Consider the following 16,164-nt stretch of genomic DNA (forward strand, 5'->3'; position numbering starts at 1 on the left):
AATTGTTTCCAGTAAGCACTGCACAAGGCTGGCTGCTGGAAAGGGGACTTATGTTAACAGTGAGCTCTGTTATGGGGTTCTCCTGCTGAGCAAAGACAGATGAGCTGCATTTTTGAGGCCCATCTGCAGGTACAGCACCTCATAGAATGGACACTGGAGACCAAAACAACTCAGTCCTGAGGACAGTTGTCAGAAGTGCTCTGCTGGACATTTGGAAATGGCTGATCCAGCCCTTTCCTGACTGCTTCCCAGAGTGCAGAATAAAATGGGATAGGCAGTAGATACAAGCCCCACACAGACTGTCTCCGACCTTGAAAAACAGCAGCTCACAGGAAAGGGGATTTCCTCCCCATCATTCTCTTCTCCTTCCCAAGTATCTCCCCAGTGTTCACTCCGAGTCTGCAGGCTGGATGAATGACTTAGGCCTTGAATAAAACAAGAACTTCCGCTCTCAAAAATCTATGAGAGATGCTGTCTTCTGCAAAAACACAATTTGAGAGGAATGACATAGCTGAGACTGCCTTGGGGCAGGGAGATGAACTAAATGATCCCTGTGGTGCCCTTCAACTCTGTAACTCAAGGCTGTAGTTCCTCACAGAAGCAACAGGCACAGATCAGCTTCTGGTTCTCGATCCAGCTACATTTATGCCTGGCCACTAGCAGCAGGCATTACGTCCAAAGCCAGGTGATAATGCAACACTCAATTACCCAGGCTCTGCTGCTAATAGCATCTGACAAGTGTTACCACATCAGCGGGTTTCTGTTTTCTATTTCTTTTCTGCCTCTGCAAATGAGTTAAGCTTTCCTACCTGGGTGCTATGCGTACACGGATGCACAGCAACATTCTGCTGCACAGTGCCACATCTAACTAATACCACACTGGACTTCGTTATCTTAATGTCAGTAAATTCTTTATATACACGAGAGAGGAGAAAAAGCCTGGAAGGAGACTGTCTTGGACTTTGCAGGTAGCTTTTAATTAACACTGTGGTGCCAACTAGATTGTGAGCATGGCATTTTATTGACATTTATGTTTAATCGCCTTTTTCAGCAGCTGCAGAACAACCCTCTAATCACAGTGTCTCTATGTTAAATTCATTTTTGCTAAATATAGTTTGCACCTCAACAATAAATGCTGTCGCACTGAAGGCAACACCTAATTTGTAATTCTCAGCATTCAGGGGGGAAGAACTCTGGTATCCAGTAAGAACAGAAATTAGCTGCTAAACTGTAAATGCCCACACTCAGCAGAAAGCAGAGTTGAGCAGTCTCGGGGGAATGTGTATTTTACAAGCCAAATCTGTCAGTGATTGAGGGCTGAATTTAATTCACAGCCAGGAATGCTAAGCATGGTATACGAAACCCATAAAAAGGAACAGAACAAATTACGTTCACTCAGCTCACCAACTGCTCAAAAAGAGCCATAAATGCTTTAACACAGAGGTAGCTTCTAAAAGGAAAATTAAAAAAAGGGCTCTTCTCTTCATTCACAACATACCAGCAATAGCACTGATGAGGAGGTGAGCAGCTGAGAGGAGTTTTTCATCAGGAGGCTGATATTTCTGCAACAACTCACTCTGTAAACTGCATCCTAAGAGCTGCAAGAAGTCAAGGATGTCTTGTTGTTGTGCGGGTTTTAACTCCTTCAGATCTGGCTTGTCTCCTGTGCAGATATCAGCTAACTGGAAGCAAAAAAATAAGTGAAACTTCTCGAAAAGAGAAAAGCAAAGGAGCATGCTAGCTCTATCCTGAAATTACTTTTAAGAACAAAGCAAAAGTTTCTTCATCTTACCACGTCCTCCAGGGCAGTTACCATTTCTTCACGGAGCAAGAGTTCACAAAGGGTTTTATATAAAGCTCTTTGCTTGTATTCCGGCAGCTTCACAAAGGGCTGGAACTGAGTCTTCAACCGTGACAGATCTTTCCCAAGAAAGCAGTAAAAAGTAAAACTAAGTATTTCTACACAAATGCCAGTAAAAACAGTTAACATCTTTGTTATGTGTTTCATAAGCTCATTTCTCTTGACATCCCAATTTCCATCAGCACGAGTTATAATGCAAGGCTGGAGCACATCTGATTATATTTCCCTAATGAGCCAATGAAGCATCAATAAAAATTCTAAGAAAGAAGAACAGCTACCAAGGATCAACATTAGGTGTTCAGTATTTTTAATACTTTAGAAGTCAGTATTTTAATACTAACTGAACTAACCATATATTAAGTTTCTCACTTGAAAATTCATCTCCAGACAATGTTCATTTATAAGGCAGAATGAGAGTTCTGTTCATAACCTTACTTCTAATAGGAATGACAGAGTCAATGGTATAAATCCACACACAGAATTAGAAGTTCCTACTGTGATGCTAAATTGTTATTGTACTCATATTTCATCAGGTGTATCAAGGTATTACAACCCTTCACTCCTGACCTACAAAGACTTATTACAAAAATCTCTTCTTGGTTGAAATACTGAATCCATTACAATACATACAACAGAAGTACGAGAGAGTTCACTGCACTTCTTTCTCTCCACAATACGACACAAAACCAAAGTGTTTCATGACATCGATTACCACTTTGCTAGAAGAAAGTAAGTTTTCAAGTCAATAATGACAACTGGACGGTTGGAACATGGTTTTCCACACTCCAAAAATATGCAAGCGTTCTTAACCTTGTTTAAGAGAAACTTCCCTTCATGCCACTCTGGTCGAGAAACAAGCTCTCTTTAAACATGGCTTTTATATCTAAAAATTGTTTCACGGAAAAAAAAAAAAAAGCCCAGCCACAGGCAGATATGTTTTGTACCTGATGCAATCATATGCCTGTCTATACAAACAACAGAAGAGGAAACCTACTTTAAATTGCTTTAGTAGAAACAATTTTCTTATTTTTTTTCCAAAAGACAATTCAGCCTAATTAAATAAAAGAAGCCTCCAAGCCTTTTAAGCAGGAAAGGCACAAAGGTATGTCAAGCTAAAACAAAACACAAAACAGTGGGATACCATTCTTTCACAAATAAAGTGGTTTTTATATACACGTGGAGACATGGTTATTCTTTTCAAATAAGTCTACACTGAAGAATGAGAGACTTTATTTCAGGACAACAAATACCTATTTTGGTCACAGTTAGTCTATTGAACAGCCACGAACAAAGGGAGAAATTTAGAGGTAACAAAAGTGACATTTGTTGTTAGAACAAGCTGTAAGAACTCTACCAAGAACTGATGAAAAGTAAAGCGTGTTCTGAGACCTTGATTTGTTTTCCCCTTTTTTATTCCAATGGTGACAATCCTGCCCCTTCCTTCCACATCCCTACAGTAAGTTGTGCCTGGTTCATTATACCAATTTGCAAACTTCCATTTAAATCACATTTTATTTTCTTCAGCCTTAGCTGATACCAAAGATTTCTGTAACGCTTCTCAGAAAATACTGAGGCTAACTGAAGGTGGGTGAGATGTGTCTAATTTTTGAGACTTAAAATAAACTTTAACAGAGAAGCTTTACTGAGAGTATTTTCCAAATCATGAAAAAGTGTTTTCAGTGACCCTTTCTCAATGAAAGCATAAATAATCACAAATCTTATGGCGCTTATCTGGAATGTAACAGAACTGGCATAAAAACCTGATTTTCTAAGGTCATATCTATGACAAAGAGATTCAGGACGTTCCTAGGGAACAGGCCCCTGCATATACCTATTGCTGAAGTAAATTTTTCTATTCTTTCAGCGCATTCCCCTGAGAGTTCCTGATAAGGGCTATTAAAATGAACTAACATAATTTCTAATGTACTATTCTACCAGATTATTTCCTCCTATCATGTTGCTTAACTCACTGTAGTGTAATTGTATAAAGCATTTCTGGTAATACCTTGTTTCAGTACACTTAAAGAAGCATCACTGGGAATGAGGTTTTTAGCCCCGGAGTACATCTCATTATCAACAGCATCTGGCTGATAGAGAAACAAAGTATCTCTGAATAGTGCTGAGTAGGGATAAGTTGGGCCTTCTGTGCTTTCTTTTTCAAAACCTCCTTGCTGTTCATCCAGCAGACAGAATTCTGCAATGAGAAATTCAATTTTAAAAAAATACTAATAAAATAGACAAACAATTACCGAATGAGATGCTAGCTTACATGGTTTAGTGTTCTCGCATGTGATTTCTCTGTGTCTCGCCTCTTCTAGATGGGAAGAATGCCAGTGGTTGCTATGCATGTGAATTATTGAGCATTACTGCAGCCCCGACGGTTGGTACAGCATGCACAAATTGTGGTTCTGTGGTGCAGCTACCAAGTGTGGCACCAGCTTGTGTGAATTAATGTAGACAGCAAATAAAATGAAAACTCACTGTAAACCTGAGTGCTGCATACAAGAGATGTCAGTATGAATTCTTCACATTTTCTACCAATTAAGAGATGTGCTGTAATGCAGGCTACAGAACCCACTCATGATGGAGACACATGAAGGCACTTTCTGAGATTCGTAAGAACTCAGAGTCCCTCACAGAGCTGCTTCTGGTCATGGCACTGATAGACTACTCCTTCTCAGCCAAGACACAGGGCCATCCTCAAGTTCTCCAGATGAATGGAAAATAGGAGGCTTTTCAAAGTCTCTAAAGGACTTCACCCAGTCAGTTCACTAACAGGATCACTCTGCAGTAGGTATCACCTCTCCGCAGTAAGTCTGCGCAGACAGTAACATACCCTGGCTGGATTACCCTTTCTGCTTCATCTTCATGAGAAGCACTGGCCTACCTCACCCAAACAGGATTGCAGATATCCCCCAACTTGCTGAAGCGAAGGGACTCCTGGAAGGTACACAGGGAGCTTTTGTCAGAGTTATGCTGAGAAATCTGGAGTATCAAGTTCTGTCCTCCTGTGCCCAGCATTATGTCCCAAAGGCGCAGAATATAATCAAAGCCCTATGTATTATTTTAATAATCTTTTATTGGCTCAAATGCAAGATTTGAAACTGCACCCCTGGCACTCTGAGCAGGCCTGAGGAGAACACAGGCAGGCTAGCAAGAGGAGCTCAATTTTAAAGTAATACCTGACTTGGGGGGGAAGTAACTAATCAAGCACAGTGCTCAGATGTACCAGGCACAAAACCTAAATATAACCTTCCTGCATTTGTAAGAGTCTGTCTCACCAAATTAAGGGCATTCAAAGCAGATGAGAAAGCACAGAGAGCACTTCATCAGCAAAAGCTTTTTCAAAGAGAGAGCAGACAAAGAAATCTCTGCCACAGAGAAAGAAAGATGACAGACCTTTATGCCTGCATAACCCTTCATAGAGAAGAGTGAGCTACAGAGGAGCAGAAAGCTATTAACACAAATTAAAGAACTTCCCAAAGGAGCAAGACTCCGGACAGCAGCTAAGGCACCGTAAGGTCAACATGCTCACATTACTTTCACTGATAATAACAAGGCTTCCACACGAACCCTGAAGGAGGAAAATAGTGCAAATAAACTACCTGCCTTTCCAAGGCAGAATGCTGCTAATAAGGGAAATCAATACACAGCATCATGTGAAAAGTTAAGAGACACAGACCGTACTGTTAAATCCCGTAACAGGACTCAATTCAGAGAAAAACACAGGACTCTGAAATTTTTGTATTAATAGGACTGTTACTTAATTTTGTATCTCATTACTTTTGACTTTTTTTTTTTTTAAAAAGGGAAAATAAGTGAATGAACGAATATACATAACACTGTGATATCTTCTCAATCGAATTCTATTACATCCATCAACGACAAACCTCCACTAGTGCAGTTAGATCTTGTTAGTTATTCAGAAACATTAACAAAGATGGAAGAAAACCAGAGGTGATAAATGAAATCAATCAAAGGCAAAGAGACTCCTTTGCAGGGAGAAGCTGAGAAGCTTAGGACTTCACAGACATTTAAGAGAAAGCATATATACAGCACATGTATGTAGCAATGAACAGAACAAAGCAAATCAGCCAGGTGCTACTATACTTCCTGTTTTATAAAGCAAGAACAAGGGGACTTGCAGTGAAACTTCAGAGACACAAAACTGCAAAGCATTTAACAGGGTAGTGGAAAATTAGCCCGTAGCAATCAAACAGAATGATTGCAGGAAAACATTATGATAAAGGAAGGAGAAAAGCATTAGACCTTTTTTTCTATTTTTTTTTTTTTAATTTATGAAAGTGTCCAAGAATGTCCAGTCGTATTAGCCACAACATTTTTAAGAACATTTACATACCATTTTTCATTACAGACTAACTCAAGCATGTCAGTGGCAAAGGAAAAGAAACAAAACCACAGAATCTTACATGAACCTTCTTCCATAATTATCTGTAAAGAGAACCCCATTATGCTACACCTGCTACTGGTCTCTTTCAGTCTCATGTGAAAAGACCACATTAGTCTCTGGATTTAACTTCAAAGGCTACTTTTATTTCCATAAACAGACACTGATCACTGTTCAGACATTAAGTCGGAGGGTAGGCTCTACCAGACTTATTCTTGCTGGCAAATCCCTAATTTTGTTGTTAGTTCCCCCACTTCTCAATGATGTTCAGGCAAGGAAAGATAGCACAAACTGAAAAAAAGCAGTAAGGTTGTTTGAGATAAAACACAAAACAAGCTGTGCTTTATAATAACATTAAATATGAAAAAAGAAAGTGGAAAAAGAACAGAGAGAAATATAGATCATTAACAAGACCCATGAATTATCAGCTAGCAGGACATAAGAATTTTCATCTAGAAATCACGTAAACAGACTATCAGCTGTATACCCATGTAGTCAGACAGCCTTAATTGCACCTGATTACTCTGAATTACAGTTCTATTATGCCCATGAAGTCAATGCCCTCTGGTGTATCTCTGCATCAGAGCAATACCACACTTCAGAAAGGTTTTTACAGGTTACATGATACTCACTTATATTCCTGAACCTACAGACTTCCTTAAGATCAGAAGTCAATTGAAGGAGAATGATAGAGAGTAGCTTCCGCATTTCTAATCCAAATAAAGTGCATCCTGGATTCAAATCTCAACTGCACTTCGATGTATCTCCTGTTTCTCTCCACGTAAGCCCTTTCCAACTTCCAGCTCTACACAATCCATCTGATTTAGCTGGCTGAACAGGAGCCAGCAGTGCGCCCAGGTGGCCAAGAAGGCCAATGGCATCCTGGCTTGTGTCAGCAATAGCGTGGCCAGCAGGGACAGGGAAGGGATCTGACCCCTGTACTCGGCACTGGTGAGGCCGCACCTCGATTCCTGTGTTCAGTTTTGGGCCCCTCACTACAAAAAGGACATTGAATGACTCGAGCGTGTCCAGAGAAGGGCAACGGAGCTGGTGCAGGGTCTGGAGCACAGGTCGTACGGGGAGCGGCTGAGGGAACTGGGGGGGTTTAGTCTGGAGAAGAGGAGGCTGAGGGGAGACCTCATCGCCCTCTACAGCTACCTGAAAGGAGGGTGCAGAGAGCTGGGGATGAGTCTCTTCAACCAAGTAACAAGAGATAGGACAAGACGGAATTGCTCCAGGGAAGGCTCAGACTAGATATTAGGAAGTATTTCTTTCCAGAAGGGGTTGTTAGGCGTTGGAATGGGCTGCCCAGGGAGGTGGTGGAGTCCCCATCCCTGGAGGTGTTTAAGAGTCGGGTTGACTTAGCGCTGAGGGATATGGTGTAGTTGGGAACTGTCAGTGTTAGGTTAATGGTTGGACTGGATGATCTTCAAGGTCCTTTCCAACCTAGATGATTCCGTGATTTCTTTCCTTCTTGCATAACATCCCCTGAAACCTCCTTTAGGTCAGGAAGTTTAACTGAGGATAAACAAGAAAGAAAAACCCAGGTGATTCTATAGAGCAGAGTTACTACTCCCCCCAAAGCCCATTTCAACATTTATTTTAACTTGACACCTGAAAGTATTCAACCTGAAATAAGTAAAGCATGACCAGAAAACATGACAAAGACATTTCTGCAACATTCTGAGAACAATCTGCATGTGAAAGTGCAAAACAGACAGAAAAGTTTCAATTCCAGTCCTGGAGTTAATGAATAATTCTCTTCTTAGCATGACTGTTGTCTAAACATTGCTGGTTGAACGTCTATTTATATTCAGTTCATTCTCCCTGTCAATAGGTGAAGGCAACAGCGCAGGCCAAGGGCCAGCTAGCTAGAAGCAAAATTGCAGAAAAAGACCTGGACAACAAATTTGAGAGGATAAGTAGTGTGCCTTTGCAGCTAGTGAAGTTTGCTGCATCCTGGGCTGTACTGACAAAAGTGTAGCTAACTGATCGATGAAAGTGACTTTCCAATTTGAGAGACTGCATTCAGAGTGTTGTGTCCAGTTTTGGACTCCCCAGTATAAGGCAGACATTCACATTCTGGAGCAATCTAGCAAACAGCCACCAAGATCGCTGGGGGCTAGAGAACATCATGGATGAGAAGAGGCTGAGAGACTGGGTTTGTCCAGCCCTGAGAAAATATTGCTAAGGGACAACCTTATTGCTGTCCACAACTACCCAACGGAAGCATGAAGAGATGAAAGAGCCAAGACTCTTCTGTACGATGATAGGATAAAAGACAGGAAACACAAAGAAAGGGGAATTCTCATTAGATATTAAGGAAGAAAAAAGTCCACCATGATGGTGGTCAAACATGAGAATAGGCTGCCTAGAGGGGTGATGGAATCTCCATCTCTGGAGATAATCAAAACTTGAATCGACAAGGATATGAGCAATCCAATCTAATTCTGAACTTACACCAAACTTCAAAAGTTGGTCCTGCCCTGAACTAGGGCTTGAGCTAGATGACCTCCTGTGGTCCCCTGAAACCTAAGTTATTTTGAGTTTATGATGTAGTTGAACAATTGAAAATGCATTACTAAATCAGGAGCATTTGACAGCATAAATAACTATCAAGGTAATGGAGATCACACAACATCATCACCTTCATACGCAGGCAAATACAAAAATCATTGCCCAGTAGATAGCTCTGTCCACAGTTGTACTGCATGTCACAGAAAACGAACCCTGTACTTACCAAACTGGCCACTGTGTTTTATGAACAGTTCAATTACACCATAGGCAATAGTAGTTGCAGGAGGAATTTCAAGAATCACACTAGCATCCTTCATCATACTTCCATTTTCACTCACTGAAACCTAGGGGACAGATTTATTCACTGTTTATCTGATTCAGCCATTGTGTAGCTTAAACACAGAATTAATTAAGGGGAAAAAATACAAAGGATGTGCTTTATCCTCCATGATGTCTAACTAATGCACATGTTACATTTGACATCTATGAAAAGAACTAGGTGAGCAGCAAGCTAGAAGCACAATGCCAAGAGCAGCTCTCAAACTCTTAGCTACCCTGTCCTGGCACAAAGTTGAGCTTCAGGTGCAGCTTTTGCCACACGCAAAACACTGTGGCACTAGGAAACAGGCACCCACTTCTGCATCCTGTCCTCTCCTATCCTGACACCCCTTTTGCCCAGCTGGAGACTGGTACCAGGAAGGTGGCACTTATATACAGAGGGCTGTTGAACTTCAGCTCCCGTATTTCTGCTGCTGGAGACACCCTGTACACAGAAGTGATTCATCTGCAGCTTTAAAAAAAAAAACAACTTACAATGATTGAGCATATGTTTTGACTTTGGTAATGCCTTCTCAATTCATAAGCAATTTTTCAGATATCCTCATAATGCAGTTAATCTCTACTCCCACGATCAAAAACAAACGGCTTCTCAATAAATATCAGTACACACTGCAAACATTTTTGGTGAATGATTACTTGACTTTTCAAATAAATCTGTTTCAGCAATGCTTTTTGCTCTTCAGCTTACACTGAATTGTTATGTTTATGTTCCGCTGTAGGCAGGAATCTACATAGAAACTGAATCAAAATTTCACAGTATTGATGGAATTCACATTCGAGGCTCACACTAAAAGAGGCATCTTTTGCCAGTGAGGCATTTTACCTTTCTGAAGCTGCACAACTAAGCAGTGCAGTGAGTTCAACACATTAAGAAAGAGAGTTCAACATGTCAAGGAAGCATGAAAAATACTCTGAAATCTGTTGGGAGAAATCATAATTTCTTCTCAGATAATCTGCAAATTTTCTATTCCTTGCAGGTTTTGAACAAATTTTACCTTTACTATCTTTGTACTGCATCCCATCACACCGCTGATTTTTTCCTCTGTCTGGATATGTTCAGATATTGTACATTTCTGAGTTGTTATTATCTTTTCTCTCAAGATGCACAGCACTTCACGTTTTCTTTCTATTACTTGTTGTAGTAAATTACTGTTTACATTTATCGTTCTGAAAAAGAAAAAACACCATTAACGACATAAATAATAGAATTGAGAGAAAACATTTTCTTAATTGCTTGAAGAAGCTTTTATTGTAAAAACAACAATGGTTTCTGTATGAGCAGTCTCCTCAAAATTATTATGTTCTCTTCTGTTATCTGGTAGCAGTAAATATCTGTATTCCACAGTAACTCCCAACACATGTACTGAATTCTTGATTCCTTAGTCTGAGCACCAGTGGCAGTTTTCTGACTACTTTCTAAGCAAAAAAAGCAAGGGAGAACTAAAGACAACTTTAAGCTTCCAGCATAATATGAAAAAACCAGCTAGGCTTGTGGACACTAGACTGAATCCTCTGCTACCCTGAACTCACACTGACATTAACATGGCCATGGCAGGGAATGCCAGCTAACCAGTCTCTTCAGGGTCTCACACTAGCACAAACGCTGTCAGTAAGTCAATGGACCACATCCTGAAGCCTTTACTCAAAAGAATTATTTTAACCAAAAAAGTCACCAGGAAACACAAAAAAACTGTGCTCATGGTCAATACGATGAACTCCCTGCAGACTGGCCCACTAGTGCATACATTATGTAGGCACACACACAATAAAAATACCTGTAACAGCACAATACACAACAAGCATGTAATATAACAGTATTATCCACACATCACAAAGCTCTGCTTAGAAAAAGCAAAGTTGCAGTTAAGCTACTGAAGGTTAGGAAATATAAGTAGCAAGCAATCTCCCAGTCTGGTTAGTTTCTCTCTTGGTAATCAAGTCCCACTTTTCCTTATTAAGAGTTCTTGGTTTTCTCTCATTCACCTGATCAGATCAAGTCCCATTTCTTCCCCCTCCTTCTCAATCATCTCAGCCTCATCCCACAGCCAGCCAGCTCACCAGTCCCCCTTCACATAATCTCTCTGCTATCTTCCCCCCTCAGATGACACCAGCTGTTCAAGTCTCTTCTCCTCACAGTTCACTGTTACCACTTTCCAGCCACCTAGCCAAACTCACTCTCATTTATCTCCTTGTCACCATTCAGTCCTGTTAACCCTGTCTCTGTACTTCCTTCCACCTGATGCAGCTGTGCCATCAGGTGCTTCTCAACAGGGGAAGTGACATGGACTCCTTCATGCCCAAGTGCTGATGTCCAGACTCATCTTGGACTAGGACAGCTTGAGGCAGCCACCACAGAGAATGCTGGTTTGGCCTCTGAAGGCCCATGTCCAGGCAAAGGAGTGCCCTGACACGCTGCTGCCAAATTCTGAGCCACTAGAATTTCAGGTGGGATGAACAGCACACTAATAGAGGGACGTCTTGATGCCAATTCTCACACCTTGCTATGGAACTGTTCCAGTGTTCACTCAAACCCTGAACTGGTTGACTGGGATCAGCACTGACCCAGTACTTTCAAGGGCTGGACAAAAAAAACCACAGAAAAGATTTCACAGACTTTGGAGAAGATTACCAAAAAACCCAACTGCTATAAACTCCCATGTTATTCATGGGTATAACCTCACAATTTACAATTCACGACCAAGACTGTCACAGTCAAAAGAAAAATTAACTGTGGAAAGGACCTCAAATCTCTAGCCCATGCCTCCAACTTAACGAGTCATCCCTACTCCACAATATAATTCAGCATGCATTTAAATGCTGCTGGAGGTATTTCTAAAGTTAGGTTCTTCTTAGAATAAGCAGAAAAAACAAACTGAACTCCCAGAAACAGTATGAGAGATTTTCTAAGAAAAGATGACAAAATTCACTACCTTGTCTTCTGGGATGTTAACAGACAGTCTGGTAACAGTTAAAGCAACTTCTTAACTGTATTTCATTTATTAAAATGTGTCAATTATATTCTACTTTTGCAAAATACTCATTGGAGGTCCTCAGATGAGATGCCATATTTTCTACGAACAGATAATTCTAGCAAGACAGTTGAAAGATTAAAAGATTGCTATCCCTGGCTCAAGTGACTCAGTCTTTTCTCCTCCCTTTTACTGTAAATGGCTATTCATGGGGCTAAATGGCAATTCCCCAAAAATATGACAGAATGACATGTCTGACTCTGCTTTATTTAAATTGAGATATCTCCACTTTTAATTAAAAAGTTTTAGATTTATTAGATTCTGGAGTTTTGGATTTATGCAGTCTGTATAAGTCTGAAGTCAGCTTGGTTCTTTATTAAATTAAAAATATCCTGAGGCAATTTTTGATCTTTGGAGGGTTACATGCTTATATGAAAGTTCAATCAGTTGGAATGAACTGTCTGAAAGCCTTAAAGTTGATTGTTTAAACAAGGGAAAGAAAATACCTCTGAAGCAACACAGCAGCTGCTAGAAAAGCATCTCCAAACATTCCTGAGATTATTAATATAACTTTTTTTCTTTTGGTGCAAAGCCATGCTTTATGCTTGGAATGCAATGAATCTTTGGATTAAGCAAAAATTGAAGAAATGTGAAGCAATCACAAACACCACTGCTCTTAGAAGTGTCTGCCAGACCAGAGCTATTAGTTATCACAACAGACCATCAAGCCTATCATATACTTCACAATACTTATTTCTGATTCTGAAGAGGTGTGCTAAACATCTTGAAAATACAAATTAATGTACTAAGAACTTGCAATTTTAACATTCGACCTAAGCAGCCACAGAGAAAGAAATACAATGAAGAAGTACAAAAGCAATTTGTCATTTGCTTTCATAGGATGTATTTTTTGCCTGCTTTAGAGGATGACAAACTCACCAGATAGCCCCAAAAGTTAGAGCAAAAGAAGCAAAACAATCAAAGGTAGAAAAATACAGATTAAACAGATTTGCTGTTTCTGAATAGCGTAAGAAGCATATAGAATATAATTTAACTCTATACAAATGAATGACCAAAGTAATTAATTCATCTGCTTCTATGGTATTCTGCCCAAGGTGGAACTGGCTCAGACCCCCTCACACCCCTGGCTGAGGTTCAGAAGCAGAACTAGCAGCAGAATGGCAGAGTCAGAAGACAGAGGTAAACTTGCAAAGAGGCGCAGGGAAGAAATTTCTGAGGCCATGCTGGATGAGCTGACGCAGCACTGGAGGATATGCAGCAACACTAACACCATCAGGCACAGAGCTACCTGCTTTGGTCCCTGATATCCCACAGGCACCGTGTCTCAGAGGTAACACAGGGTCCTCTGCACAGAGCTGCCCTGTGTGGCAGAGACATGGCCACTGCCTCAGCTCCAAAATTCAAGGGACTTCAGAGGATGTGTTTAACTGTAAAGCTGGCAGAAACACTCTCCTCTTCCCACTAAGTAACTACTTGATTCAGAGCTTTACAACACATACCTTTATCAACAGCTACAAATACCTTTTCTTTTAGGACAGCACAGTTAAGTGCTCTCCTCTAGACTACTGGCACTGAACTTTCGATCAGAAAACCCCTTAGACTCTAGGGTTATGACAAGTTATCACAAGTTATTACTGGGGCGCAGCCTGTAGAAGGCAAAACATTCTGCTCTTCTCAGCAACTCAAACAGGAGACAACATGAGGTAAGCAAATACCCAGCTTATCTAAATTATCATTGTAGGTAGTCATCAAGAGCAAAATGCAACAGGGTTAAAGTTTGACAATCAGAGCAGGGCCTGAAGTATTGCAGGGCAATGACTGCTGAGTCTGAGTGTATTTTTGCGAGACCTGAACTCATTTGCTAGCGTAACACTCTGAATATCATTAATATATATCTGAATAACAAGAAGTGGTTGAGTTAAATCCCTGAGAATACATGCATGCAAGCACACGAATTACACTGCATTTTTTATTTTACAGGTCATGTTCCAGAGCTTTTATTTCTGTTCTACAACCATGACTCTCACCATCTCTTTCACCATCTATTGCACAGGAGCCCTCACCAGTCTTGTGTTACTTGTACTACATCACTGTACTCCTTCCCACCTTGAGAAGCTGAGCTGAAGTACTCAAAAGTAACACCATATAAAATATAATGAGATGATGGTTTGCTCTGTCCCATTATCAATATATGGAGTATGAGCCTGTATAAATAAAGATAATTTAAAAGATAAGGACTGTGGGGTTTTGTTTGATTGTTTGTTCTCCTTAAATAACCTTCCTGAGGTCAATGATTTACTATGCTGGAAGCTCTACAGCTCAAACATGAACAGAAAAGAATTTCTGTGAGTTTTGGTCTCACTCTCTCCACATTTAATTAGATTAAACACTTCCACTCTCCTATAATGCAAAGTCTTCCTTCAACGTTTTTCTTCTTGTATGAGAAAAGCAGTGGGGAACAGAGAGACAAAAAGGCAATTTACTCCAGACTGGAAGCACAAAAGAAGGGAGAAATGCAGAAACGAATGGAAGGCAAGAGAAAACAGAAAACATGTGGCTCTAACAGTTAAAGGAGAGAGCAGGAGCCTGCTCAAACCCCACAGCTGAGACAGAGGGTCTTTCCTTCAGCCACAGAATCTCTGACTAGATCAGGCATAAAGGAAGGGGGCTAGGACCATTTTCCCATCAAATTCTGTCTAGTCTTCTCAGTAAGCCACCCCACAAATCCTCAAAGCAAGACACTTGCCAATTTACTACAAATACTAAGAAGAATGCTTACTGCTGTACTCTCCACACTCACACTGAAGACTGTTGCCTGCCTGCACAAATTTTCACTAGTCCAAACTACCCATGAGTGAAAAACCATTTCAGTCCTGCACTGGGCAATGTCACCTCAACACACCTCCTCTCCCAGCTGCGGAGACATGGGTGGCCCACTCTCACAGCCTCATCCAAATGCAACTTCTTCCATAACACCCATAGGACTGACTTCACAACCTCTTGCACTGCTCAGCCAGAATTCCTCAGCTTGTTCAATCTTCTCCACCTCATTTATAATGCACAATAGTCCAATGTCTTCTACACAAACGCTGCTTGCTGCACAGCGAGAGCCTTCACCCAGCTTTGCTCCTTCTCTAATACAGACCTCTAGATGACTGTCATGGAGTAAAATCCACCAGACCTCTCTGCCACTTTCCACCAAGCACAGATGCATAATATTTTTGTTAATCAGTTTCAAATATAACCTCTCTGACCTACTTCCTACAGTCATACCAGAACACAGTATCTGCTACAGCCTGCTTATTGATAGCATTTCACAATTTTCCCTGCAGAATAACCTTCACAGACACTTTGAGACTGAAAGTGACAGATAGTTCCTCTATTTTCTGTTTGGCATCCTTTTTTTAAATCACAGACACACACAATTGATTTTACTCAGTCCCGTCTCATAACATTTTGTGACTTCCTATCACCCACGTAGCACCTTTGGTAGAAAGCTGAATGGTTTTCTCATCATACACGTAATATATGAGGAGTTTTAAAGAATAAATAACAAAATGGGCTGAATTTCCACTGTAGTCAGACTTGGAATAAGAACCTATTTTCATCTCAGTATGGAAAACAGCTGAATCAATCAAAGTGCATATTAAAGTACAATATAGCGTAAAAATATCTTTCAGTCATGCCAGAGCATACTACTAACAACACTTACTCTGTTTTTCTAATATGCTTATCATAGAGTTAGGAATCATTCATATGAAGTGATGGAAGTGTGACAAAGGCAAAGTTTTCTGCAGCTGATATGAACTGACTGCTGTCACTTCATCCTCTTTCTTTCTCTCTGTTGTCAGTGTCCCCTCAGAACTTCTATTTCAATCACCTAACACTATTTAGTGAAATGGTAAAAACAAACAAGCAAATTTGTTAATCCATGAGAACTACAGAGATTATAACATCCTCATAATCCTCTCCACTGTATTCAGGGGAGAATACAGAATGGTTGAGGTTGGAAGGTCCAACCTCCCTGCTCAAGCAGGGCCACCTAGAGC

At 40.5% G+C, this 16,164-nt stretch overlaps 1 protein-coding gene across 4 annotated transcripts in view; it reads right to left on the reverse strand.

Annotated features, from left to right (window-relative positions):
- Positions 1–16,164, reverse strand: part of GSDME (gasdermin E) — a 28,676-nt gene that overhangs the window by 2,898 nt on the left and 9,614 nt on the right. For all 4 annotated transcript variants that reach the window (XM_074900425.1, XM_074900426.1, XM_074900427.1 and 1 more), the window contains 5 exons: positions 10,121–10,292; positions 9,010–9,130; positions 3,867–4,055; positions 1,793–1,920; positions 1,499–1,682 (listed from right to left, as the gene is read on the reverse strand). In XM_074900425.1, the coding sequence (XP_074756526.1) occupies positions 1,499–1,682; positions 1,793–1,920; positions 3,867–4,055; positions 9,010–9,130; positions 10,121–10,292 (794 nt within the window). The remainder of the gene's footprint in view (positions 1–1,498; positions 1,683–1,792; positions 1,921–3,866; positions 4,056–9,009; positions 9,131–10,120; positions 10,293–16,164) is intronic.

The sequence above is a fragment of the Athene noctua genome, chromosome 2 (assembly GCF_965140245.1).
Source record: "Athene noctua chromosome 2, bAthNoc1.hap1.1, whole genome shotgun sequence".
In the NCBI taxonomy this organism is placed as follows: Eukaryota; Metazoa; Chordata; class Aves; order Strigiformes; family Strigidae; genus Athene; species Athene noctua.